This window comes from Fusarium oxysporum, chromosome 7, assembly GCF_000149955.1.
Source record: "Fusarium oxysporum f. sp. lycopersici 4287 chromosome 7, whole genome shotgun sequence".
Lineage (NCBI taxonomy): Eukaryota > Fungi > Ascomycota > Sordariomycetes > Hypocreales > Nectriaceae > Fusarium > Fusarium oxysporum.
Window position 1 is genome coordinate 3,738,283 of NC_030992.1, and position 25,465 is coordinate 3,763,747.

The window sequence follows — 25,465 nt, forward strand, 5'->3', positions numbered from 1 at the left end:
GGGTGCAATCGGCGCCGTCTTGATCGGAGATTCTTCGGAACGGAGAAGACTGTAGCTATTCCCAAAGCTCTCATCTCCCGTGGTTCTTCTGTTGAAGCCTTGAAGGCTCTATGTGGACCTGCTACGATTAGGCTCAGCGGAACCACCGCCCCTCCGTTCGTGCCTGGGCCCTGGGGCGGCGACGATACCATGGACTTGGGAGCGAGATAAAGCAAACATGTTGGTTCATTTGCCGGATCGTAACGGACCGCTGCTATTAGTGATCGGGTCTTGGCCTGTGTCTCTTTGTTTGCTGCTAAATCTCGGCCCGTTTAATTTGTTGGTAGTAAGTGTGGAAAAGTACCGTACAGTAGTCGGATCTTGAAGGATCCATCGGAAAAAGCACGATCTTCGGTGCCGGATTCATCAGGGTCCCTTTGTTATCCGAGTTTGAGAGGTGGAAATCTCGGGTATTGATCGAGGTGAGAGTTGCCCCTGCCGAGGTGAAGACAAGCTCAGCCCCGCGTTGTTCCCACCTTCCACCAACCTTCCAAAGCATCACCGCCACGTGATTCCTCACATGATCAGTTCATTCGACTCCTTCCATCGGTTCAACTCTGGCATCACGTATCTCATGGTTATTGAAGACGCCATATGATGATATCCCCCGCTTCGTGTTGTTTTTGCCCGAGGTTTACGAGACGGAATTTCGTCCCGACGAAGCGATAACCTGGAATGAGCTCCTGTCGATACGCTCTATGATTGGAGGAAATGTCGGTTAAACCACGGGTAGAGTCCAAGAAGCTCATCATCCGTGGGGCTTCACCACCAACTAGATGCTCATCTGGTATCATGAGAAGGAACTGATCTGGTCGATTGGCAAATGATAGAAGAGAACGAGCTCTTCTCTCACCCGACGGATGCATATGTATCAGGCAGAATAGACACCCGAGTTGCTGCGGGGTTGTCATTTACCCAGGCAGGTTCTCCAGCTTGTTCAGGGCGCGAGTATTTATCTGTCGACCAGAGGAGCTGATTCCTGTCAATTGAATTATTTTCTCATTATTCTTGCTTTTACCGTGAATCAGGCTCTGGAATCGTAATCAAAATGGCTGATATCAACGTCGAGGAGGTCCTAAAGAAACTGTCTCTCGCTGAGAAGGTCTCTCTGCTGGCAGGTTAGTAGCATCACATGATGGAAACAACAGCAGCTAACATTTCCACAGGAATTGACTTCTGGCATACAAAGTCATTCCCAGAGCATGGAGTCCCATCTCTCCGTCTATCAGATGGCCCCAACGGTGTAAGAGGCACTAGGTTCTTCAACGGTATCCCAGCAGCATGCTTTCCCTGTGGCACCGGCCTTGGTGCAACCTTCAACCAAGAACTGCTTGAAGAAGCAGGAAAGAAGATGGGTGAAGAAGCAATTGGAAAGAGTGCTCATGTAATCCTCGGTCCTACTATTAACATGCAACGTTCGCCTCTTGGTGGCCGTGGTTTTGAGTCTATAGGCGAGGACCCCTTCCTCGCTGGTCTGGGTGCCGCTGCGCTTGTTCGTGGAATCCAGAGCACAGGAGTGCAATCAACAATTAAGCATTTCGTATGCAACGATCAAGAACACAAGCGCATGAGTGTTCAAGCTATTATCACAGAGCGTGCACTCCGTGAGATCTACGCTCTTCCCTTCCAGCTGGTTGTACGAGACTCACAGCCCGGTGCGTTCATGACATCTTACAACGGTGTCAACGGAACTGCTTGCAGCGAGAACAAGAAGCTACTGAACGACATGCTACGTGAAGAATGGGGCTGGGAGGGTCTAATCATGAGTGATTGGTACGGCACATACAGCGTCACCGACTCCATCAAAGCTGGTCTTGATCTTGAGATGCCCGGTCCTACTCGCTGGCGAGGCGATGTCCTCAACTTTGCAGCTGCTTGTGAGAAAGTTTGGGGACATGTTATTGACGACCGCGCCCGAGAGGTCCTCAAGTTTGTCAAGAAGTGCGCAGCCTCTGGCGTTAAGGAGAACGGCCCAGAGAAGACACTCGATACGCCTGAGACAGCCGCTCTTCTCCGCAAGATAGGAAACGAGAGTATTGTCCTCCTCAAAAATGAGAAGAGCCTGCTTCCGTTGGCAAAGGATAAGAAAACGTTGGTCATTGGACCTAATGCCAAGGTTGCAACTTATCACGGCGGTGGCTCTGCCTCTCTAGCTGCCTACTACGCTGTGACACCTTACGATGGTATCGCTGAAAAGCTCGGTAGCCAGCCTGCTTACACTATCGGCGCATACACACATAAGCTGAGTCCTCTACTGGGAAGCCAGACCAAGGGTGAAGACGGTAAGGCTGGTATGAGCTGGAAGGTGTACAACAAGCCACCCAGCGACTCATCCCGCAAGCCCGTCGACGAGCTGTGGCTCGCCAAGTCGGAAATGCACCTCGTTGACTACTACAACTCTGAGCTCGAAGACCTCTGGTTCGCAAACCTTGAAGGCATTCTAGAAGTAGAAGAAGACTCCACGTACGAGTTTGGCGTCATCGTTTGCGGAACTGCCAACCTCTACGTCAACGACGAGCTTGTCGTCGACAACTCGACCAAGCAAATCGCCGGCGACGCGTTCTTCGGCACAGCGACCCGCGAAGAGCTCGGCCGCAAGGACCTCAAGAAGGGCGAGAAGTACAAGATCAGAATTGAGTTTGCCTCAGCCCCAAGCTTCACCCTCAAGCTGGACAACCCCGTCGTCGGCCACGGATCTCTTCGCGTCGGCGCATCAAAGGTCATCGATACGAAGCAGGAAATCGAGCGATCTGTCGCTCTCGCTAAGGAGCATGATCAGGTCATTATTTGTGCTGGTCTCAACTCGGACTGGGAGACGGAGGGCTCCGACCGTGAGAGCATGAAGCTTCCCGGAGCTTTGGATGAGCTCATTTCCGCTGTCGCAGCCGCGAATCCACAGACGGCTGTTGTTATGCAGACTGGTACGCCGGAGGAGATGCCCTGGCTGGATGAAGTCCCTGCTGTGATTCAGGCGTGGTATGGTGGTAATGAGACGGGTAACTGCATCGCGGATATTCTCTTCGGTGATGCCAACCCATCTGGCAAGCTATCACTGAGCTTCCCTAAGCGCTTAACCGATGTCCCAGCATTCCTTAATTTCCGAACTGAAGCCGGGCGAACACTTTACGGTGAGGATGTGTATATGGGATACCGATACTACGAGTTTGCCGACCGTGCGGTCAACTTCCCCTTCGGCCACGGTCTCTCATACACCACCTTTGCCTTCTCAGACCTCAATGTTTCCTCCAACGAAGGCAAGCTTACCACAAGCGTGATCATCAAAAACACAGGTTCCGTGCGCGGTGCAGAAGTTGCGCAGCTCTACGTGCGCCCGATGCAAGCCGCCAAGGTGAACCGTCCCGTTAAGGAGCTCAAAGGTTTCGCAAAGGTTGAGCTAGATGCTGGCGAGTCCAAGACAGTGACTATCACCGAGTTGGAGAAATATACCGCTGCTTACTTTGATGAGGAGAAAGACAAGTGGTGTGTCGAGGCTGGTGAGTACGAGGTTATTATCAGCGATAGCAGTGCTGTGACCGATAAGGCACTCAAGGGCTCATTCAAGGTTGATGAGACATACTGGTGGTCTGGTATATAATGAAGGAGCTGTAGGTAGTCGTTTAATGCTTCGATTCAGTATGATCTGATGCTTCACTCGCTCATTGTGTCAACGGCATCTTGTGCTTTTCGTATTAGCTACCTACGGAGTTGTATATGATAAGATCACATCCTCTCCCTTTCTATGAATTACCGTTCCATTACCTACAACTCTCCCCGTCATCATAAAGCGTCTGGTCATCAACAGGATATGCCCACGGCTCCGCATCCCCAAGTCTCTGCGCCGTCAACCCAGCATTCCCCGGATCCTTCATACCAGCATTTTGCTGCCACCTATAGGACACCTTTCGTAATCTCTCACTCTCAGCAGATGTAAGTCGAAGATACAACTCCGCAGCGATGATGTGAATGAGCAGAGCAAGCCAGGCACTCGCCCCAAAAGCACTATTGAGACTGGCTGCAATCTCGTCGGGGCGTCCACCCGATGTTCCCTTGATGATGACGCGCTGGTCTGGAGTTTCACCCGTGTAGAATCCAATGCAGTCAGGGTATAGTGCTTCCACGGCAGGCTTGTTGTGATAGAACATTGAGTCCAAGACTGCACATGGAGTAGTAGTATAATAAGGATCCATTCGGCTGGTAATCTGGGCCATTATAATCCCAATGAGTCTCATGGTGACAACATGAGCGGCCTTGAAAGTGTTAGCAAGTCAATTATCCCAGTTCTGTGTCAGGGCTCACAATAATCCACCCTCGGATCATCCACGCTCGATGTTGCTCAAGTTGGAGCTTCTTGATGTTGATGTAAGCCAGCAACATGCATGTAACAAACAGTATGCTCGCAGCACCAGTAACCGTCTGCATTTCCAACGTGCCACCAAAAGTGTGTCTGGCGATCATAAAGACCCCAATCATTCCAACTGTTGACAACAGGAGAACAATATAGCCATTTATTCGATGAACGATGAGAGATCTATGTCGAATAACTGGTAGAAACTGAAAGACCACCAGAACAGCTGCCGGGAGAATGCCAGCAAGATGCATGATTATACCAGCTTTGCCGACACCACGACGGTAATGGTAGCATTCTCCAGGAACAGCTCCTCTTGAACCGTACGGTCTGTTGGTAGGTGGCTCACTAGGACATAGTCGTCCATCAAAGTCGAGATATATAAAACGGGATAGGGTAAAAGCAAGAAAAGCTCCGCCGAAGAGGAACCAAAGAACAAAGTTGTACCCCTTATTAAAGCCAAAGGCACGGTATATACGGCGTAAGAGAGTAGTATAAGGTAAAATTTGAGGTTTGCTAGGGTCCATGTTGTCAAAGTTATATATTTGTGTGTAAGAATGAGTGTATAGGTTGTAAGATGCTCTGTGTCCAACCTACCCTTGCGCCGGTATTTATGACCAAGCGTCAAGGCCGCCTTGTCTTCTCTGACAACTTTCATGGATTCACTATCGATATCTAACGTACACTGGCTCAATGTATTCCCAATCTACAGTGTTTTGACCTAATCATTGAGGATCGACGGCGCCATTGTGAGATGAGTAACCGGTGGTTTCTGACACAAGCGCTGCACAATAGATCGCCATCAAGCCACTGATACACATCAAGATATCCGTTAGATTCGTCAGAACGTTCATTGGCTAGAACTAGACGTCTGTGTTGGTTCTCTCTCGGGCTTGTGCACTCTCGGGTATTCGACCACGGCCAATCCTTCAACTGGGCACGACATCGTATGGCAGACGACACAGGTTGAACAGTTGACTAACAAGAGCTCTGAATGGACGGCTCGTATGATTCGCTACTGACGAGAAGAGTGACGCAGCAAGGCTAAACAGTGTCTCACGCATTGTCTACATGTGTACGGGAGATGAAAGCTTAGGCTAACATGTGAGTCAAGGGTAGCACAGGGCCCAATTCATTGGGATCTATCACTGTAAACCGTACCAGAGAGACAGTTCAGTGCCAGATTGGGAACAGAGATCCTCTATTTGCCTCGGCAGTGAGGCCGTTGGTGATACGTCAGCTTGAGGATGAGTGACTGCTTCTCAAAGGGGGGGGGGGCCGATTCTTAGTTATTGACGCTGACCATCGTTGGAGCTCGATATATGACCACAATTATATCAATGGCTTGAACCATTACCGTTCGTAGGTCTCACCAACTAGAAATACCAGCAAACATCTTGATCACCACCATAAGCGAGAAGGGTCTCTAAAGAACAATCCTTCATGCAATATGAGTGACTATTTCTTGAACCTTGAGCCTCGGCGACGTTAACCCCTTGTCCAACGACCTGTAGTTTATGCATACATGGACGACTGACCGGCGTCAGTTCCCCAGATCGTAGCAGCTGACTGCGCGCTCTCGGACCGCAACTCAAGCCCAACACTCACTCACTGCCCCAGACGTTCGACGGCGGTCTTGAAACATCCTCCATAGTTAAAGCTCGCTTCTCTCATGTTGGTTAGACTCTGCTTGACCTCGCTCTTCCGCGTGTAATGGGTGCACCTCCCTGTGAAGCACCTGGCATCACTTCAGACGGCGATGATCCACCGAACCCGACAACGCGATGTGCGAGATAGTGGACAAGTGACCTATGTTGCGGGATACAGACGCATTTACCATGGCCGCACATTATGAGAAACTTTGGTTATGGCCTGTCATTGGACTGAGAGATTTGGCGTGAACAGTTCTCAATGCACGTTCATGACGGAAACACTTTATCATCAGCAAGAAACTGATCAACACGTCTCTTGCGTCCTTGTGCACCCATCTCAGTCAAGCTGACTTCCTTCGCCTCACCATTCGGAGCTTCCTCAGGTAGCGAAAGCACACGGCCACCAACTCTCGCCAATAAGATTCTCATCCTCTCGAGCTCCTTCTCAACGGGTCCGTTTCGAGTGAGTAGATTCTCTTGAATACCGGCACCATTTTCATCTGTCTTAAGTGGCTCAACGATATATTGAAGACGCTTCAACCGTGCGACTTGCTCTCGAAGTTGCTTGCGCTGGTCGTTGAGTTCAGTGAGTTGTTGAACAGCGTCTGCATACCGCTTAGTCTCCATGGGATGGTCGTTGATGTCTTTTTCCAAGTGCCAGGAAGCGGGCAGCGCTTCTATAGCTTCATTTTCGGCTAAAAAGGTCAGTCTGAAGATCTCATATTTGATGTGAAGTACTCACTCAAGTCTAGCTCTCTGCCAATGCCGCCCTCAGTATCAGTTGGACCCCCCACCTTCCGCTCAGCATCCTTAGTATACACATCATTGATCTGCTCAGCAATATTGCGACTAGCCTGCGGAGGGTACACGCGACGACAATGTTGCTGGATAGTGTGGTTGAGATTATATAGGACTTCTTGAACAACGCGCTCGGGGATAGCCTCATCTGACGCGTCGTTGGTTTCTTGCCATGAGCGGGATGGAGCGAGAGGCTGAGAAAGAAGTGTTGTTTGGCTGGTGATGAAAGACTGTTTCAACGACGGGATCGTCGGTGCTGCTGTACGAGATGACATGGTGATATTTCTTTGTAGTATTGATTCTGATAATCGGTCGGTATCGATGAATTATTGATGTTGATGATGCTTGGCCAATCACGTGTAAAGAGATGGACGCTCAGAAGGGTGTCCACTAAGATCAGCACAGATTCAGTGGGTGAACCCCTAGCATGTCTCCCCGGCCCAGTTGCTTGATTTCTTTCTTCATCATCTTGAGGTGGATGATCAAACTAACAATTGGGGGTCTTCAACAAAAATACCCTCGACATGAATCTAGCTTCAATGCTCTCTCAGATGTTTTCATGGAAGCAATTAATGAAATCATGAAATCAATTATTGTTTGCTTGCCAAGACGATAAAAACTGTAAATAGAATGGAGTCAGCCATGAAGCAAACATCCAATACCTTGAGGGCCATCTGACCATTATGCATGATTTGCTTGGTTGCTCAGACTAAAGGCTGGTATTTATGAGATCCGCATCCGAGTAACAGTGATGCTGTCAATTTTGTTGATTCCAGAGAGAATAACTCGTCATGAATATATATTCTCATCTCATTCAATAGGGCCAGTGCCAGGTCTTGATTATATCGACCAGGAAGGTCTCTACAACGGCCGACGTCTGTCATCGACATCGAAATCCCATGAACAATAAACCATCACCGCCTGATAGTATGTGCTACCTCGGAATCTAATAGCCTACTCTAAATCTAGCACAACAAGCAATAAACGCCAGGATCCAGCCAAGAGTAACACACCGGAATCTCGAGTCGTCAATCCCCCGCCTGCCGTATAACAAGAACTCCACGATGCCCAGACCAACGAAGCACCCTCTCGTCAAGCCACACTCGATTTCGCTAACACAGTATCGCACGTACAAGCAGTCACCACATCCCCTTAAACGCCAACGTCCAAACTAGCCATCTTTCTCTCGTCGTTTTCAGCCTCTGATAGGTCCCTCAAGCGACGAGCGGAACAATACCGCACACGCGAAGGCGCACAAAGTATTGAACCACTAGTAAGTAAGTAACTCACTGAACTCAACTCGACAACCTCAGCTCCTCGGGTGCCGACATTTTGAAAATGAGTTGATTTGGGGATGCGGAAGTGTCGGGGTTTGGTATTTCGTTCTCTAGTGCGGAATCCGGTTTCATTTTCTGATGGTAGCGTCATTGACTTTACACAGCCCATGGGGGTGGTGTATTGGGAGTACAACGGGCGGGTTTTTGTACTTAATAAGTCTGAGATCCATATTTAAAAATTTCCTATTATCATGATGCATTTGTAAGAAGTCGTGTTTTATTGTTTTGAAGTTGAATGACGACAGTGAAGCTTTGAAGTGGTAATCTTCACTTCCAGGTTCATCGTCGGTGCCAACGCTGCGTTGCGCTGCAAACAAACATACACAGACAAACAGGGTGCACTGTGTTGTGTTTGTATAGAGCCAACGCTTTGTTTCTCACTTGGCACATGAGCTGAATTTCATTTCACGCTTGTTTTATAGACATATCTTTAGAGCATGCCTCTTGTTCTTGCATCTTTGTTTCCTAGCAAACGAACCATATCGCCGCAAACGAAATAAGACCCTTGAACGAGCAACCATTTCTCACTTAAACGTTTTCGCAAATAAACTTTACTATGCCGAATATGGCGCTCAACGGCCCGGGTGTCTATCACCGCACCCGAGAGCATGAGCAAGAAGACGCCTCAAACATCACCAAGAACATCCTCGCCCAATCATGGAAATCGTGGCCTAATGAAGCCGCCGTAAGTCATTCCCTATCCTTCTCAACCCCGAAACTAACATTCCCAGTTCGATCGTCTTGAAGAACATCGCGGTCCTCTCCGCCTAACTGTCAGAGGCACTTTCCCCTCGTGGGCAGCTGGTTCTCTCTACCGCACAGGTCCCGGCCAAAGTCGCGTTGAAGATACAGCCCGCGGTACACACTTCACAACACACTGGTTCGACGGCTTCGCACAAACTCATCGCTTTGACATCATTCCTTCTGAAGACAACGAGACACAAGTGTGGTACTCATCAAGACGACAGGCTGATGAGTGGATTGCTGATGTGAAGAAGAAAGGATGGCGGTCGGGAATGACGTTTGGACAGAAAGCTGATCCTTGTATTGGGATCTTTGCGAAGGTCATGACTGTTTTTGAACCCAAGTTGGGGAATCATAATGTTGCGCTTTTGGCGAATGTTCCTGGTGTGCCGGAGGATGAGAAGACGGAGGTGTCGAATGGAGTGACGGGACCTCTTGGACATCGTGTAAACACGAGTAATCTGTTTGTTTCTACAGACTACACTGGCATACGTCGCATCGACCCATCAACTCTTCAGCCCCTGGGCGAGACCACGCAATACGATCTTCACCCTTCTCTCAGCGGTCCCTGTTCCTGCTCTCACGCCCAACGCGACCCCGACTCGGGAGACTTATTCAACTTCAACCTTGCATTCGGCCGAGTTCCAACATATCGAATCTTCAGAGTCGACGCTGCTTCGGGTGAAACAGAGGTCCTCGCTACAATCTCTGATCTCAATGTTCCACCGGCGTACATGCATAGTTTCTTCCTCACAGAAAACCACGTCGTGATATGCATACCAGCATCGCACTACGCATGGAGAGGACTGAAGACACAATGGGAGGGAAATATCATCGATTCAATGAAACCATTCGATAAAGAGAGGAAATGCAAGTGGCTTGTTGTTGATCGACGACATGGAAAGGGGCTTGTCGCTACTTTCTCGACACCCGCTGCTTTCTTCTTCCACAGCATCAATGCGTTTGAGGAAAAGGTTAAAGTTGAGGATGGTGCTGAACGGACAGACCTCTTCTTTGATATGGCCAAGTATGAAAACATGGACATCATCAAGGGGTTCTACTACGATGTTCTTATGGATCGCGACGATGCTACAAAGAAATACTGGTTCAAGAATGACCGGTACAAGAATTGCGCACCAACTCTCACAAGATACCGCTTCAGACTGCCCCCGAAACCAACACCAGATACAACATTCTCCGCTAGTGCAGAAGAAGTCCTCGCCATCCCAAGCCCGCACGCAGGCGAGCTCCCAACTATTCACCCGCTTCGCAACGGCAAACCCTATCGCTACGTCTACAGCGCCTCACTGCGCGGTCTAACAACCTCAGTCGACGCTCTGGTAAAGACAGACTTAGATACCAGTGAAGCGTTCATATGGACGGGACCTGAAGGGCATACCCCTGGCGAGCCGGTCTTTGTGCCAAGGCCTGGAGCGGTGGAAGAAGATGATGGTATCATCTTCAGTCTGGTTGTCGATGGAGTTAATGAGACTGCATATATACTGTGCTTGAATGGCAAGACTATGGAGGAGATGGGTAGGGCACAGGCTGACTTTGCGATTGGACAGGGATTTCATGGCATTCATTTGCCAGCTGCTTAGTCGAGGGTTGTGAATCGAGCGATGCATGCATATAGATAGACATGGGTTTACCAAGAGCGAACGTTTAATCTGATAGACAGAAACTATTCCCCTAAGCAAATCATAGTACGCTGATGTGATCAAGAACTGCCTTGGCCTCGAATCGTGTTGTTCACCTCAAATCCGCACTTACACCACCCATACACAGCCCCCAAATCCTCACCAACGCAAAATTCGATACGAAAACCCCCACAGGCACTCAATTTCCCTCTCCCAAACCCTCGGAACCCAATATCTCAATTCGATCGAGCTACCCCGCGAAATGCAACGGTGGCTTTACTTTTTTGGTGGAAAATGGCCTGATGCTGACGCGCTACGGAGGATTTCTTTGAGCAGAACTGGACCTTGCATGAGTTGCAGCAGGGATAAGAAGATCTGTTGTCTAAATTTCTTTCTTGAATGTGCATCTGGTGTAGTATAATGCAGGTAAAGTGTAAAAGACTGTTATTAAATTTGAATTGGTGTATAGAGTCGCTTTACGAGAAGATTGTCCTCGCGCACATGCTTGGTGGGGTGATTGATAAGGAGCTTTGAGGTTGAATCACGAGATTTGGACTAGGATCGCTTGCTACCGATTGGACAGGGTCTCAGGAATTGGCTTTATGGAGAGATCACCTGGAGACGTACATGGAGTGAATCAGTCGAATCGTGGTGAGCGCTCACAGAACTCATGATGATCATCAGGCTCCAGAAATGAGGTTGTCTAACCCAAGAAGCGAGGGACCTCGGTGACCGAGGCATGGACCCTGAAAATTGTGTGATTGATAACACGAGCCGCATCACAACGACAGCTCATCTCCGCGGAGGCCGTTATTCATCACCCCATCAGATAACAGCTTATCAATCTTCACTGACTCACGAAGAAACAACGAATTTGTTCTGAGGAAGACATTTGACATTTCGCGCTTGTAGCTATTTGATACAGTTCATCTCATTCTACCAACCCCGCTCCAATTGCAGGCCCCTTCTTCCACGCATCCCCAATAAGCCCAATCACAACCATAGTGATTTTAGGCAGATAATAAAAATAAGAACCCCTGACTCCCAAATACTGATCCCATGAATGTGCGGATAAAGAAGGGAAAGACCAGTCAGACGTGTTGCGTCAGACAGTCTTACTCCAGACTAGATCCAAAGATGACTCCCCCTCCTTCGTTGGTGTTCCGAACGACTTTCTTTTTTCATCCTGCCTCAAAGAGGGTATCATTTCCTAGTTTCCCAAGTATGGTGACATGGCGTAAAAGCAATGTAATATTCGTGTTTTTTTATGTTGAGATTTTCTTGACGAACAACCACGTTTAAGCAGCAGCGGCGTCGGCCTCAGGGAGCTTCATGCCAGTACCGCTGAGGTTGCTGACCTTGGCGTTGGGGTTCTTGGTGTAGTAATCGGAGATGGCAGACTTGATAGCATCCTCAGCAAGCATGGAGCAGTGCACTATCAAACCGAGTTAGCATCACAGTGCGCAATATACCGCAATTGAGCGAACGGTAAGCGAAATATCAGGGTAGCAACTTACGCTTGACGGGGGGTAAGCAGAGCTCCTTAGCAATCTCAGTGTTCTTGACCTTTCCAGCATCATCCAAGCTCATGCCGCGCACAAGCTCAGTAAGATAGCTGCTGGAGGCGATGGCGGAACCGCATCCGAATGTCTTGAACTTGACCTCGGAGATCTTCTGGGTTTCAGGATCGACGCGGATCTGGAGCTTCATGACATCGCCGCAGGCAGGGGCGCCGACGAGACCGGTTCCGACATCACTGTCCTTCTTGTTCATGGAGCCGACATTTCGGGGTCGTGAGTAGTGGTCGAGAACCTTCTCGTGGTAGGAGCGGGTAGCGTTGACGGCGACGGCGGGAGAGATCTGGCGGGCAGGGAGGATGGTAGGACGGGCGAGGGGGGCAGCGACAGCAGCTCGCCGCGAGACAGCGCGAATTCCTCTAGCGAACATTGTGATATGTGTTGTGTGTGTGGGTTTTGGTGATATATCGAAGTCGTCGATATCAGGTTGTGCGTAGGTCGTTGAGAGTTTTTTCTCGGGATTGTTGCAAGATGCAGGATTGGAAAGTGATGCAAGATCAAGAGTTAAGTTGAATGGGAGGCGAAAAGCGATGACGGAGGGAAGAAGTCTGGGGGTTTGGCTAAAAAAAAGATGCTCTTGTTGCGGGCGGGACTTGAGGAGATGGCGATTTCGGGCCATGGCTTGCGGTGGTGTGGAGTAGACGAGAGCCAATCAGTGAGCTTCGATTGCTCGGCCATTACGTCTTTATTAGCTCGGTACTCCTCGGAGAAGAGAGAGACAGATTCAAGACCCGCCTATTTTCCCACTTCTTTTTATATTGACGTTTGTCCGACTTCTGCCTTTATTATAAGCACTCATGTTATTATTACTGTTTTTTTAATTAATTTACTGTTTGTCGAGTATTATGCTCTCCTGTTCTCATCAAACGTAATGGAGCAAAGCCAGTCCGATTGGATTCACAGGTGAGGAGTAAACCGACAGCTTAGGTTGTGGCCGGGGACCCGGACTAGTCTGCATCTGATAAGATGCCAGCCAGTGACACCAAAACATTCATTACTAATGACATGCCGAGGCGAATCACACATCGTCATGGAACATGGAGCGGCAATTTATCCGTTTGATTCTCGATCCTTCAAGCGGTCCATCGGTATTCTTCTCCGTACGGACACTGTAGTCTCACCCCTAAAATGCAGATCGATTTATTACTGGCCAAATGAGAATATGTTGATAGTTAATGAAGTTCTGAACTTCGGTGTAAACCCGGCGACATCGGCGTTGGTATACCGGCGCTGGAAATGATTTGTCAACGGCTTTGTCCACCTGATAAGACCAACACAAGATTGATAAGTTAACACAACTTCTCCGTGCATAGTCCGCGGGGTCACAGAATGAGGATGTTTACCTTCGGGTAAGAATGCTATCAATTGGTCCGAGACCGAAAGTAACATAACAATTGTCAACGCATGATTCTAGCACTAATTTGCGACTCTGATTGTCAGATGAAAGACGAATTGCAAGTTGGTGGATCTCGGTCGTTGAAATCCCCGCTCGCTTTTTACATGGAGTCGGGGATATGCTCCCGGACATTTGGCACATCAATAGAAACTGGATTACATCGATCTGTATGGAGCTGCAACATTGTGACATTAGCTCAAAATATCACATGTAGCATACCGTTATTCATTACAGACATTTCGTGATGTTTCGGTGCTGCGATGGAAGTCCCAAAGGTTGGACCCTGACCAAACCTCCGGGATAGAAGCTGCCAAGTCATTCACGGAACTAAAACGAGAATCTATACATTTATATGAAATTCAGAACCTTCTATACGTTGATATCCAAGCAATCCATTCCGTAGACTGCTTCAGTGTAGTATAGGCTCTATTTTCCACCTTTCTCTCCACTCCTAAATGGGTTTGTCTATGTTCTTTTTGCCTATTCGACATGTTATCTCAAATTTTACTTTAGCAGTGCAAATATGGCCCAGCAACTTATGGTACTGCGAATAGAATCCTATTGTAATTTACAGAGAGCCGCATAGTCCAGCAAGGGAGCGGTTGCTGCAAGTTCACGCCGATAGGTGCTACGAGATTGGACTTCCACGTGTTGTAGGTCGATTCGTGCCAAACAATCAACATTCGTAATTTGACAATACACCATCACTTCTCACTAGGTAATATCATTTTTATTCAAAACATTTACAACCTGGTCAGCCTAAATGATCAAAATCCCAACGCTCGTGGTTCTTCGTCGGCAAGCAGGACATCTGTCAGCTGGGTCAGTAGTGGAAGCCAGCGCTCAAACTGATCACCCCCGTACTGATAAAGACCAACTCCAAGCTTGACCACCATTAGTTCTAGATCATAATTTAAGGACCAATGATCAGAGTCCAGTTTCTTTTGAAGGATAAAATCCCAAGAGCTTGAAAATGGTTCTGGGATCTCGGGGTGCTTGGAGGCCTATTATTTCCGTTAGAATGCGTGAGGTTGGAAACATTCAACTGTAGAAGATACGTACCCGAATTACGTTCACTAACTTGTACAAGTCTTTCGCCCTTCCATTTCGGATTTCCTCCCTTACAGTAGGCCCAATATTGGGTCCTGGCCATCGTTCGGCATATTTTTTCTTCCAGATACGCCGGAACCGGATCATGAGCTCAATCTTCAACTCCAGGTGCGACTTCACAGCCAACTCCTCCATCTCTTGATTCAGCTGATCAATGGCGATTTGCTCCGGAATATCCCAAAATCGATCGTTATCAATATCAGAGACCAAGTCAAAGTTGCACAATGCGCGGCATGCGTGGCATGTGTGGCATGTGTGATGTAGACCAGCTTCATTAAAGGATATTCGTCGCAGAAGCGCGAGGGAAACTTCCTTAGCTGCTTCCATCTTTCCCTTCATTTCTAGTAACTCAAGCCACACAAACAGCCCTCGCTTTGATGTATCGAGTAACCACTTTGAACCTGGCATGCACCCGCCAACCGAACAATTGCATACGCACTCATCTCGGGATGAAACTTGGACTCCCCTATCGAGGAGGAACCTCAAAATCCCTAAGATCTCCGAGAAATCTTTCCAGCCGCATTCCTCAAGATCATGGAGCAGCATGTCAAGGATACGCCAACCCCAGCGATCGTGTAAATGCGCATCACCACCTTTCGCAACGGCAAATTGGAACAAAGACAGATCATGTAACCAAGCCAGGTGCTTGAGCAAAGCTCCGTCGTTTTGCTTGAAATTGGTAAAACCTAATTCAATCAAAGCTTTAGCCGAACTTGGATCACAGGCCAGCTCCATCAAGGTCAAGCCATGCTGGAAGGTGAAATCGGGGCTGCCAATCTTGGAAATTACATGAGACCAGAAGTTGATACAGCCTTCTCCACGACCAAACTTATGTAGAGCATCTATCCTTCCCTCGTCAGGGCAATACATAAGCGGGAAAAATCTTGGGAAAAGCTCAGGGATACGATCAGGGTAAGCTGCCGTTGCAAAGTCGATGATCTGCCACAGTGAGTCGCAGCTGCCCCGCATAGCAACGATAAGAGAAACGTCATAGGGGAACCTGTTGCGGGCAAACAATCCGGCACCGTTCTCAAGAAGTATAATGACTGTATCTGGGATGTTCATTGATGCTGCATACATCAAAGGAGTGGCGCCGCTTTTATCGCTGAGGTCCACTTGATGGCCAGCAGCCAGGAGCTGAGCCACGCGCGAAGGCTGGCAGACGGAGACGTGAAGTGCTGATTGTCCCAAAAAGTTCACAATCTTCTCAAAAGGCTCCGCATTTTTATCAAGGCTAAGCTTGAAGTCCTCATCTGATCCAAGCAATATTGAAGCGTGAAGCGGAGGGCTATCGCCAAAATCTTGCACAATTTCTTATCAGACTGATCGAACATGAATACTTTATGAGTGACTCACCCGGATTCAGTGCAACAAAGAATCTCATAAAGTGCAAATCAAAAGGGTCGTCCCCATATGCAATGGGGGACATGCTCCATTTCTCCCAAGTTGGCGTAACATTCTGAAAGTCGCCTTCAAGAGCAACAAGTGAGAGAAGAGAGCTATTATAAGGATAGTGATTCATGTAATACTTTATAAGTTGTAAGAGACTTATGAATGTCAATATAACTATTCCAAAGAAGCAGTGAAGGGGAGTGGAAGGCCGACATTACACTATGGGATGTTTCTCTCGTATGAAAAGATACGACGAAAAGACGGATCAGGTTCTCCAGAAGTTCAAAACTTTCGTCTTCGTCTATCATGGTTCGTCCATGGTAATCAATGAACACCTGTAGGTCCGTTAACAATACTCCAAGTTGTATAGAGGGAGACTATCCTCAAGGCAACCGTGACCGAACCGGTCAACCTGATTAACAAATCCAGGGCAAGACTTATAAAGATCTTTCAACATGGTCTCTGCTGTTGTCCAGTCTACTTCTCTCCGGGCGAGGTTTTTCATAATCACAAATCCAGGTGCATTGAAATCAACGACAGTCTCGATCTGCAGACATGGCTGAAGAGAGTATCGCCCTAGCTCAGTAATTAGATCAATTCCAAGAGTAGCTTTCAATGGAATTCCATAGCGATATAAAGCAATCTGGAGGTCAAAACGATAGCGTCGCGCAGAGCATGCTGGATTATCGCAGGCTTTGAGTATCTGGCCCAGTGGGGAGTATTGCAGACGCCAGAAGATGCCACTTATTGTCCGTTTCTTATGGCATGAGCAACTACATTGACATGAGAAACACTGAATGATTTCGTGTTGACTTGTCATGGCAATGCATGGACTGTTGTCGTGGGGAGCAAGCTCTGTTGATAGGCTGATGACTGAGGTCGTGGAAGATGCACTTCCTACTGTAACCAGCGAATTTCGACTGTTACGCATGTATAGGTGTTGCTGAATAATGTATAGTCTGTAAATTTGATGTTTAGTCTCGCCCCTTAAAGAGAATAAGTGGATGGACGGTATACTGTGATATATCTTGTTTCAGACCAGTGACAAGGGCTTGAAGTTCGTTGAGCTCGCCCTTCCATTGACCCGACCTGAATGCAGTCCGTATGATCTGTCTTCTTGACGAGTTGAGTGGTATATCCCCAGCCAAGTTCGCTAAACGATCTGCTACTTTCGCAGATCGATCTCGGCACCTTTCCATCATGATCGGGCCAAGCTGCTCTTGCATGATGTCGTCGGCGCTGGTTTCCAGTTGGATGAGTTGTTTACCGATGAGCTCAATATCCTCACTCAACCAAGTGATGGTGCCCCCGAAGCCCTTGGCGTTCTTGTAGCGATGTCGCAGTTTCTGGCCGCCATCAACTAATTGGAGTGCTAGAGAAGCGAGTCCAGCTCCGCCGGCGACGATGCCGAGAATCTCTGCCATCTGGTGAAAGTTCCGGTGACTACCTTGTCTTCAGTTGGAGTTGAAAGAAATCTGAAAATACAGAGTTGCTCACCGATGGTTGAAGGTGCATTTTGCACAGCCTGATCAGGTTCTCAGATTCACCTTGTTATTGGACGACAAGGCTTTCCAGGGTTCTCAGCAGGAGCAGCCCGGTCATCGAGGAAAGAGTCAACAACAAGTCCTAGCTAATTTAAGAAAGGAAGAGCCAAAATTTAAATTAATGCAAGGCACTCTGGACATTCTGAGCCAACACGAAAGGCTTTTTGTTAGGCGTTTCTACCAGACTTTCTATCATATTTCGATGGACTTTCAGATTCTTCACCAGCTAATATCAATCGACTGGAGATGTTTTCATAATCGATAGGGCGGCATCGCTTGCTTAAGATCCTGGACACCACAGCCAGTGAAAATTTAGAGCTGCATTTCGTAACGCGGACCATGGAATCCAATGGTACCAGGAGTGAGAAATGATTGGTAGACCACTCTCAATTTCTTTTAAAGAAGCAGCAAGACTGATGGTATATTCTAGAGTACCTGTAATTAGAGGTGCGCGCTTTCAGATTCGAAGTATCGTCACCTGTCGACCAGGCCAGCATCGTGAGGACAAGCCAAACTTACAATCCTAATTAGCAGGGGGGCCACAGATCTTTATTAGACCGTTCTTATCAGCACAAAAATGGTGTCCAATAACTTTACTCTTTCTTTTTCAGTTTCGAGCCCTGAAGTTGCCAACCTGCTCCCCAAAACGTGAGTGTTGCAATGCCTTGCATAGAAATGATGCTCACATTGGCCTGTATCATGTCAGAGTCAGTCCACACAAAATGCATCTTTCCTTGACAGACACCCTCGGTAAACAAGTGACAAGATATCCTGGCTCGCCCTCCAGGGAAAACACTCCATTATACTTACCCATACAGCAAGGAAAATATGCAATACTTTCATATCAGCCTGAAGATATAGCATCTGTTGAGTCTCTCACAGTTTCTGGGACACTTGTAAAGCTCCTTAGCTCAACTTCGTCCCTCAGTTTAGTCAAGCAATTTAGGCTCTGAATTACGAAATAAAAAGTAGTCGGGGGGCTTGATTGCAATTGTAAAAGTGCCTGTCAGCATATTTCGCACACGCACAGAAGGAATTTGATGTAGCGAGAATCTCATGGCTTCTTCATCATGCGTTACAAGAAGACTTGGCCGAAAGGTTTCCAGGCGCCTAGATCTTTAACAGCTACTTCAGTCTTTAGCTCCCTTGTACTTGATGTTGGTAGCCAGATGTGAAATTACATATATATGTCGTCTCTACTTCGTGAGATCACCGAACCGGACTGATCCTGGGATCAGATACGCACTCAGGTCTGGAAGGATTCCCACCCGATAGAAACTTTAACAGCTCGTCTACTGGGGAAGCTATACACCTGACATCGAACCTCGATTCAATGACCTCAGTCTCACCCAGACGCTGTCCCTTCGACACCTTGCGCCTGGGTCGCGCTCGCATCAACCAGCGACGAGTACTCCTGCAGCGCAACTTCATCCAGCGCACCACGCCACTCAACGACCTTCTCCCCGTTAACACCCCTCCGTCCCTTCTCCATAGCCCGACGCATAACCCGCGGATCAAAGAACAAAGGCTCATCAGCACGGCCAAGAATGGGCACTACTTCAGCCAGTTTTCCGCGCCAGAAGCCAAAGCGGGCGTGGATGCCAACACGCATGCGGAAGCGACGGGAACGGTGTCTGATTATAAAAGGTACTAATAGGTAGTCCGGAACGCCGGCCTTGTCCACGGAGCTCTCTTCGACCCGGACATGCAACTTGTTCTGTCCCGGACCTTTGTGTGCCACCTTGACCTTGATGGCTCCGGTCTTGGTCCGGGTTCTGGACTCGCCGATGTTGTAAGAGATAGAGGCGGGATTATAGCCTACTTGCATGCCGATTCCGTTTGTGATTGTTACCTCAGCGGACTGAGGCGAACCCTCCCAACCACTGGGACCCGGAAATGCCTTGACGATTGCCGGGTGTGGAAATTCCTCCTCCTCGTAATCATCATCACTGTCTTCAGAATCATCCGAAACATTTCGTCCGTCATCTCTTGGTGCATCTTCTACAAGAACGTGAATGTCAACCGTCTGTATACGGCTGAGCCAGCTTCGATTTCCGCTTGACAGTGACAAGTGCAATCGCAACTGGACGAGATACGCAGGTTCGTTGAAGTAGGTTCCTGCGAGAACGGGTCTCCGGAGCTCAGCTTGGAGAAGTTCGGATGAGTCCCCAGACGATATAATCTGTCGTGGCTCAGAGAGCTCAGCCGGAGTATTTGTCTGCGGTGCTGAGAGCTGTCCGGCGTCATCATCATCGATCGACACAGTCAATGGCAGAAGGACCGGGGACATGAAATTGGTGTCATCAGCGTCGTTATCAAACACAGACGACGGGATTGGTGATTTCGAATCTTCGGGCAGTTCCGCCATTATACCAAGACCAATGGAGGCACGTATTGTGTGTAAGTGGGATCGGAGTTCTTGACGTAGGGCCAGCGTATGTTGAACAGTGTTACTGAACATAAAATGTCTTTACGTTCGCATGGCATCAGCCGTGGAATCTGGTTTAGGATCAACACGCATACACCAAGTTATATACTGTCAGCACTCAGCCTCACTGCAACACATTCATTTCATTGCGCGCTCTAGAACCAGGCTCCTGAATCTAGACCACCACGCCACCGGCGCGTAACAGCTGTTGCAACGCATCTTCTGAAATTTAAGTCGTCCTAGACATCCTTGTCACGCACCTTTATTGCTGTATCTCGCGCAGCACACTGGACGCTATTGGCCGATACGGTCCAATAGGATCCTTGTGACTTCCCCTCAACTCCCAAATTCGAAAGGAGCTGAAACGAGCTGAAAAAAGCGCATGTTAGACAAGGCTGCGAGGCCGAAGGGTAAAAGAGGAGGGGAGATGATACGGAAGGGATAATATGATAAGATTGGTAGGGCCTTGTTATAAGAAATGACACAACATTTCCAAATACTCGAAGCGTTATCTCTATCCTTATCTCATACACTCAGGGACTGTTCTCACTTGCTCTAATCCAACTTAAGCGTTTCTATTATTATTCAATAGTCAAAACTTCAAAATGGATGTACCGTTGGAACAAATGAGTGAGATGTCAATATCTCCTCACTACTGGGGGATACATACGTCTCTGTACAGCTCATTGCCCCTAGAGGCCGTTAAACAGCTCGAGCGTGCCATCTGGCTCAAAATGTCAGGCCTCGCAAACGAAGCCAGAGCAATATTTGACAATGAGCTCAAGTCTTTTGCAGCAGTTCCGGTTGTCGCCATTGAGCACGCTGACCTCGAGTTGGAGGCGGGCAAATGGGGCCGGGCATGGCGCATCCTAAACTCAAAGCTTTTACAGCTGCGAGAGGCCAAAGAAGGCCTCGAATCACCTGAACATCGACTCATGCTTTTGACGTGGGCCATGCTCGGGACGAGACATCAAGGTGATGTGACGTCGTCAGCTATAGAGATTGAAAGGACACAGCATTGGCTTGCTGGAGTACCTGTAGCGGATTATACTGACATTCAGGTACGGCAGCTGTCCCAAAAACCCCAAACTTGATATGGTGACCGATCTAACATCGTGCTTAGGCAGGCTGCATTCGCCGATATGTCATCGCGAGCCTGTTCACCAGGCTCTATTCGAGATACAATAACCCAGAGGCAGAGCACATCCCGTTACATGACAGGACAGACGCTTCAGGTGGAAAGATACCTTGGGGTGGGTTGCAACTACTGCGGCGCTCTCTGACGCAGCGAGGCATGTTCAACGAGGCCAATGCCGTGTTCCGCGTGGAGATGAACCGTACGCCACCGGAAGACCGAGGCCTTGTGGTTAACGAGTTTCTGGAGGCTATAGCAAGCATCCATCCGAGTCGGGGTCGGGACTACATCGAAGCGGCGGTTTGCCTTCAGTGGGCGACCACACATATTCAGCTACAAGCGCCAGAAAGCGCCGCTGAGGAATTCGACAAATCTGCGGCGGTTTTCCAGAGGTTCTGCGATGACTTTGGTATCAGAAACAAGGAGGCCACACCGCATATGCAAGCAATGGCGTACGAGAGGCTGTCATGCATCGACGACCCTATCGACAAATTAGAGCGAACAGAAGAGCTGGCCGCTCACATGGAGGCCGTTGACGGCACGAAGACTGGCTATTGCTTAGCGGCGGCTGCAGATCTGTCGAGGAAATATTACGAGGTCACTGGAATGGAATTATTCAGGACCACGTATTTCGACGTGCAGAGGCGCCTCGATACGTATGACCAGACGGTATCGGAGGACATTTGCGATCTGGTGCACCATCATGTTGACCTCAACTCCGTTGCCCTCGCGGGCCTTATTGATCGCGACAAGGCTCTCGACTGGGTTGATGACTTCTTTAAGGAGTATCCGCATTTCGACGCCCCAGTGGTGCGGGCCTTGCTCCTTAGGAGTCAGGCATCACTCCTGCGAAGTCTTCGTCGACAGGATGAGGCTGGCAGGGTGGACGAGGAGGCCGTTCGATTGGAGACATCCTCGCCATCAGTCGGAAATTGGATGCATGCGAGACAGGGTTACCGCGCTCCAACGAGAAGGAACACCACTTCTTCTGTGCAGCCAGATCCCCAGCATCAGGTTCAGGACGATGATGGGGAGGAGACATTCTATTGGGGCTGGAGCGATGCCATTGGAGACCAGGCAAAAATGCAAGAAAAGTCCATTCAGCTGGTACTGAAGTGGCTACTTGAAGACATCACCACTGGGAACTCTGCCCTTGAAGAGTTCAGAGAGATGACAGAAGCCGCATTGAAAGCTATTGTCTTACCCAAAGCCGTCGATATCAATGAGCTCGCAGAAGAACGGTACATGCGTCTCTGTGCATGGCTCGGTAAACCCCCTGTGCATCAAAAGAACCGTCGACTGTTCTGTTTGGTCATGCTTAGGTTCGGGAGGCAGATGCACTTTTCTGATCTTAAGCTCTGGGATCTACGCCTCTCTGAGCTCCAGAGTCTACTCGAGCTCGAAGAAAGCCTCCCCCAGATCATCCGGGACAAGTTTCCAGGTAGCAAGGGCAGTTGGCTAGGCCAAATGGCACTCACATACATGGCGCCGCTAGATTACTCGGCGGATTTCACCAGCGCTGAATCGGGAGAACGATTATCAAATGCTCAAGCATACAACGACCGTGCTCTGGATGAGTATCGTCGAAACAAAGACCTGGTTCGGGTGGCTCTTCACCAGCGATCTGGAGCGCAAATTTGCATGTTCATGATCAGACGAATAAGGCAATTGGAGCAGCAAGCAGCGAGCTCCAGCAATAACAGAGGTGGAATAGTAGATAATGGGTCCAAAAAGGCAGAGTACGATAGTGCTTTTCTCTCAGTCTTTGCCGAGGCAGAAGTCCATGACATCCGCAACAGGGGAATCAGTCAGGCCGAAGAGGCCGATGAAATATTTTCGTTGAGCGAGCTTCATGCCTCCTCAAGTTCGGGTCTAGAAGGCATCACACACCGGCAGAGCATCACCGCGTCCAATGCCAATGCATTCACAATCCTCACAGCCATCGAATTGCTCCTCGCAGCCCCAGGTGAGCCGTCTGATGAGACTATCACAAAGGTGTGGCAGTGGGTGCAGAAGTACAAAGCACGCTCACTGGCGCGGACCATCGGGGTGCGTATCTCTGATCCACCCGAGCTGGTGAGTAAGATCAAGGCGTGTCCTGACGCTGCACGCGGTTACGAGGAGATGCGGGCGATGGAACAGCGTATCAAGGAGGCTCAGGGGATGGCCAAGTTCAATCTGCGTCGGCAGCTGGACATGTATCGTCGAACCATGAGAGAGACGCACGACTTGATGAGGCAACTCCTCGACTTGAGAGAGGCCCAGCCGTTCGACTTGTCTGATGTGGCCAGGATCAAAGCCCAGAGTGGTACACCCATTGTCCTGGTTGACTGGTTCTACCTCCCTCCGTATTTCACCGGCGACACCGGTAGACTGTTGCTGCTCACAGTTAAGGAGCGATCCAAACGACACTTGAATATAAAACCAACCATGGATGTGCTGACTACGAAAGTAGGAGATGTGATTGCTTGGCAGAAAACATATCTTACCCCAGAAAAGTTCGAAGACATGCCAGAGGAGAACCTCAACACGAAAGAGGCACGAAAAGCATTCGACAGCATGCTAGGTGGCCTCATTGCGCCGCTTGCCCGCCGTGCCAAGCCCGGTGAGCTGATTGTCCTGTGTCCATCCTCTTCTCTCCACCGGCTTCCGCTCCATGCACTTGCGATCAAAGGATATGAGGCGCTGATCCACCGGAATCCCGTCGTCTATACACATAGCCAGTCACTTCTGCGCTCATGCTTCGCGGCCACGGATCTGGCACGACCATTGCCTGCGCGAATCAACGCCAGATTCATATCGGGCATCGCGGAATCCGAATCCGTGTACCATAAGGCAGGGCGAACCAGTATCCAGACGCTGGCTCGTCGATTCCGCACGGATCCAATGATCGACCGGACCGCCTCCAAGAAGCTCTTTCTGGACGCGGCTGGTCAGTCTCGTCTGCTTCATCTGCACACTCACTGCGGCTGGGAATCGAAAGATCCGTTGGATCACAAGGTCGAGCTCCCCATGTCGTGTGCGCAACCCAAGGGGCAACGCCCTGTTGAGAGCGTCACAGCCCGAGAATTCTTCGATATCCAGGTCTCTCCAGGCACACACATTAACATGATAGCGTGCCAAGGTGGTGTTATGGATGTACAGCTTGGAGATGAGGTCATGGGGCTCGTCCCTGCACTAATGTGTTCCGGGGCCAGCTCGACTGTGTCAACCTTGTGGAGAATTCAAGACACACACGGGTCGAGGTTTGCTAAAGTGTTCTTCGATTCGTTTCTTAAACAGAGCGCTTCCACGGATGGCAATACATCAAAAGCCGGTGGCAGCCTTATAGTGAATCTTGCCAAAGCGATGCAGCTAGCCGCCGATGCGATGGACGAGATGAAGGAAGCGCCTCTCTATGAATGGGCAGGCTATGTGCTCCACGGCTGTTGGCAATTCCCACTTTCAGAACAGGACATCACGTCGTTGCAAACTGGTGGTATGTGAAGGAAACGACAGGGCCAAATCTTGAACAAGACGAAGCTTTGGTATAACTTCCTAAACTCGAGATTAGGTAATATTGATGGTCTAGGAAACCGCAAGGCCAACGTTCAACATCTTGCTATATGTCAATTGTGCTGGTGGCTGCTTTTGCAATGAGGGAAAGAGTGAGCTGTTGAGCCTGTCTTTACTGAATAAGATCTGCTATTTTTACTTCTTTGAGGAAGTTATAACCGTGCCTCAATGAGAAGGAAAACTTCTGACCTCCAAGGTAAGCCTTGCTAATGACAAGAATAATTGGGTTGAATGAAAATAAAGCCATATTAGGTACTACAGCACTCAGGTCCTTTTATCAGTCAGACTAGGTAAAGACCGTGAGCTATTTTGCCTCCCCTTGCCGTAATGGCAGGGCGCTTTATAGGATGATATAGTGTTCATCAGCCTTCGAATCTCACGTGATCTTGAATCTAATGAAATCCAATCCCATGGCTTTTAGCAATACAGAGTTAACAAAGCGAACTATTGGTGAATTCTGTGCCTGGTGCTTGTTAGACGTAGCTCAATCAGTGACTTCAGGGTAGGCCATTTGCTGTGTTACCATACGAATGATAGCATGCCTTAGAAACCCTGCCCTCCGAGAATCCCAGGTGGGAATGTTCAGTCTTAAGCCTAAAACCTGCAGTATTAATACATAAGTCGAAACCATGTTGTACAACGTCAGGCTGCCTGCCATGTTGAGGTTTCGAGACATGCAAGGCGCTTCAAGCTTGACAGGTAGCCAGTACCAATCGGGAAATACCTTTACTGAATGCAGCATTTTGACCGGTTGAAATTCTGTTTTCAGAGAC

The 25,465-nt window shown here is 48.9% G+C and overlaps 10 protein-coding genes across 13 annotated transcripts; 3 read left to right on the forward strand and 7 right to left on the reverse strand.

Moving 5' to 3' along the window:
- The first annotated feature begins 201 nt into the window (after nucleotides 1–201).
- Nucleotides 202–3,794, forward strand: FOXG_10604 (beta-glucosidase). Its single transcript, XM_018390042.1, has 2 exons — nucleotides 202–1,157; nucleotides 1,206–3,794. Exons 1-2 carry the CDS (start codon nucleotides 1,088–1,090, stop codon nucleotides 3,632–3,634), a joined length of 2,499 nt encoding a protein of 832 aa, XP_018248422.1. The 5' UTR covers nucleotides 202–1,087; the 3' UTR covers nucleotides 3,635–3,794.
- Nucleotides 3,795–4,911, reverse strand: FOXG_20335 (uncharacterized protein; the record flags this gene model as incomplete). The annotated part of the gene is made up of 2 exons (XM_018400618.1): nucleotides 3,795–4,286; nucleotides 4,336–4,911. The coding sequence occupies 2 exons, from the start codon at nucleotides 4,909–4,911 to the stop codon at nucleotides 3,795–3,797; spliced, it is 1,068 nt and encodes a 355-aa protein (XP_018248423.1).
- Nucleotides 4,912–5,387: 476 nt separating this feature from the next.
- On the reverse strand, nucleotides 5,388–7,347 carry FOXG_10607 (uncharacterized protein). Its single transcript, XM_018390043.1, has 2 exons — nucleotides 6,779–7,347; nucleotides 5,388–6,731 (listed from the first exon to the last, which is right to left on the reverse strand). Exons 1-2 carry the CDS (start codon nucleotides 7,107–7,109, stop codon nucleotides 6,304–6,306), a joined length of 759 nt encoding a protein of 252 aa, XP_018248424.1. The 5' UTR covers nucleotides 7,110–7,347; the 3' UTR covers nucleotides 5,388–6,303.
- Nucleotides 7,348–7,441: 94 nt separating this feature from the next.
- Nucleotides 7,442–11,655, forward strand: FOXG_10608 (uncharacterized protein). Of its 2 annotated transcripts, XM_018390045.1 has the most exons (3): nucleotides 7,442–7,761; nucleotides 7,813–8,856; nucleotides 8,903–11,655. In XM_018390045.1, the coding sequence occupies exons 2-3, from the start codon at nucleotides 8,728–8,730 to the stop codon at nucleotides 10,514–10,516; spliced, it is 1,743 nt and encodes a 580-aa protein (XP_018248426.1). In that variant the 5' UTR covers nucleotides 7,442–7,761; nucleotides 7,813–8,727; the 3' UTR covers nucleotides 10,517–11,655. The 2 variants fall into 2 exon arrangements, with proteins under 2 accessions (XP_018248426.1, XP_018248425.1); XM_018390044.1 differs by having other exon boundaries at nucleotides 7,442–8,856.
- FOXG_10609 (nitrogen fixation protein NifU) lies at nucleotides 8,949–12,916 on the reverse strand. Its single transcript, XM_018390046.1, has 2 exons — nucleotides 12,073–12,916; nucleotides 8,949–11,990 (listed from the first exon to the last, which is right to left on the reverse strand). The coding sequence occupies exons 1-2, from the start codon at nucleotides 12,749–12,751 to the stop codon at nucleotides 11,854–11,856; spliced, it is 816 nt and encodes a 271-aa protein (XP_018248427.1). The 5' UTR covers nucleotides 12,752–12,916; the 3' UTR covers nucleotides 8,949–11,853.
- A 1,379-nt stretch (nucleotides 12,917–14,295) lies between these two features.
- FOXG_10610 (uncharacterized protein) lies at nucleotides 14,296–16,338 on the reverse strand (the record flags this gene model as incomplete). The annotated part of the gene is made up of 4 exons (XM_018390047.1): nucleotides 14,296–14,532; nucleotides 14,591–15,939; nucleotides 15,995–16,185; nucleotides 16,244–16,338. The coding sequence occupies 4 exons, from the start codon at nucleotides 16,336–16,338 to the stop codon at nucleotides 14,296–14,298; spliced, it is 1,872 nt and encodes a 623-aa protein (XP_018248428.1).
- A 666-nt stretch (nucleotides 16,339–17,004) lies between these two features.
- Nucleotides 17,005–17,454, reverse strand: FOXG_10611 (uncharacterized protein; the record flags this gene model as incomplete). Its single annotated transcript, XM_018390048.1, has 1 exon — nucleotides 17,005–17,454. One exon carries the CDS (start codon nucleotides 17,452–17,454, stop codon nucleotides 17,005–17,007), a length of 450 nt encoding a protein of 149 aa, XP_018248429.1.
- Nucleotides 17,455–18,167: 713 nt separating this feature from the next.
- Nucleotides 18,168–18,438, reverse strand: FOXG_20336 (uncharacterized protein; the record flags this gene model as incomplete). The annotated part of the gene is made up of 2 exons (XM_018400619.1): nucleotides 18,168–18,266; nucleotides 18,385–18,438. 2 exons carry the CDS (start codon nucleotides 18,436–18,438, stop codon nucleotides 18,168–18,170), a joined length of 153 nt encoding a protein of 50 aa, XP_018248430.1.
- A 163-nt stretch (nucleotides 18,439–18,601) lies between these two features.
- Nucleotides 18,602–20,161, reverse strand: FOXG_10612 (uncharacterized protein). Its single transcript, XM_018390049.1, has 2 exons — nucleotides 20,131–20,161; nucleotides 18,602–20,073 (listed from the first exon to the last, which is right to left on the reverse strand). Exon 2 carries the CDS (start codon nucleotides 20,033–20,035, stop codon nucleotides 18,920–18,922), a length of 1,116 nt encoding a protein of 371 aa, XP_018248431.1. The 5' UTR covers nucleotides 20,036–20,073; nucleotides 20,131–20,161; the 3' UTR covers nucleotides 18,602–18,919.
- A 96-nt stretch (nucleotides 20,162–20,257) lies between these two features.
- Nucleotides 20,258–25,123, forward strand: FOXG_10613 (uncharacterized protein). Of its 3 annotated transcripts, XM_018390051.1 has the most exons (3): nucleotides 20,258–21,063; nucleotides 21,126–24,888; nucleotides 24,945–25,123. In XM_018390051.1, exons 1-2 carry the CDS (start codon nucleotides 20,608–20,610, stop codon nucleotides 24,621–24,623), a joined length of 3,954 nt encoding a protein of 1,317 aa, XP_018248433.1. In that variant the 5' UTR covers nucleotides 20,258–20,607; the 3' UTR covers nucleotides 24,624–24,888; nucleotides 24,945–25,123. The 3 variants fall into 3 exon arrangements, with proteins under 3 accessions (XP_018248433.1, XP_018248432.1, XP_018248434.1); XM_018390050.1 differs by having other exon boundaries at nucleotides 21,126–25,123; XM_018390052.1 differs by lacking the exon at nucleotides 20,258–21,063 and having other exon boundaries at nucleotides 21,103–24,888.
- The last annotated feature ends 342 nt before the right edge of the window (nucleotides 25,124–25,465 follow it).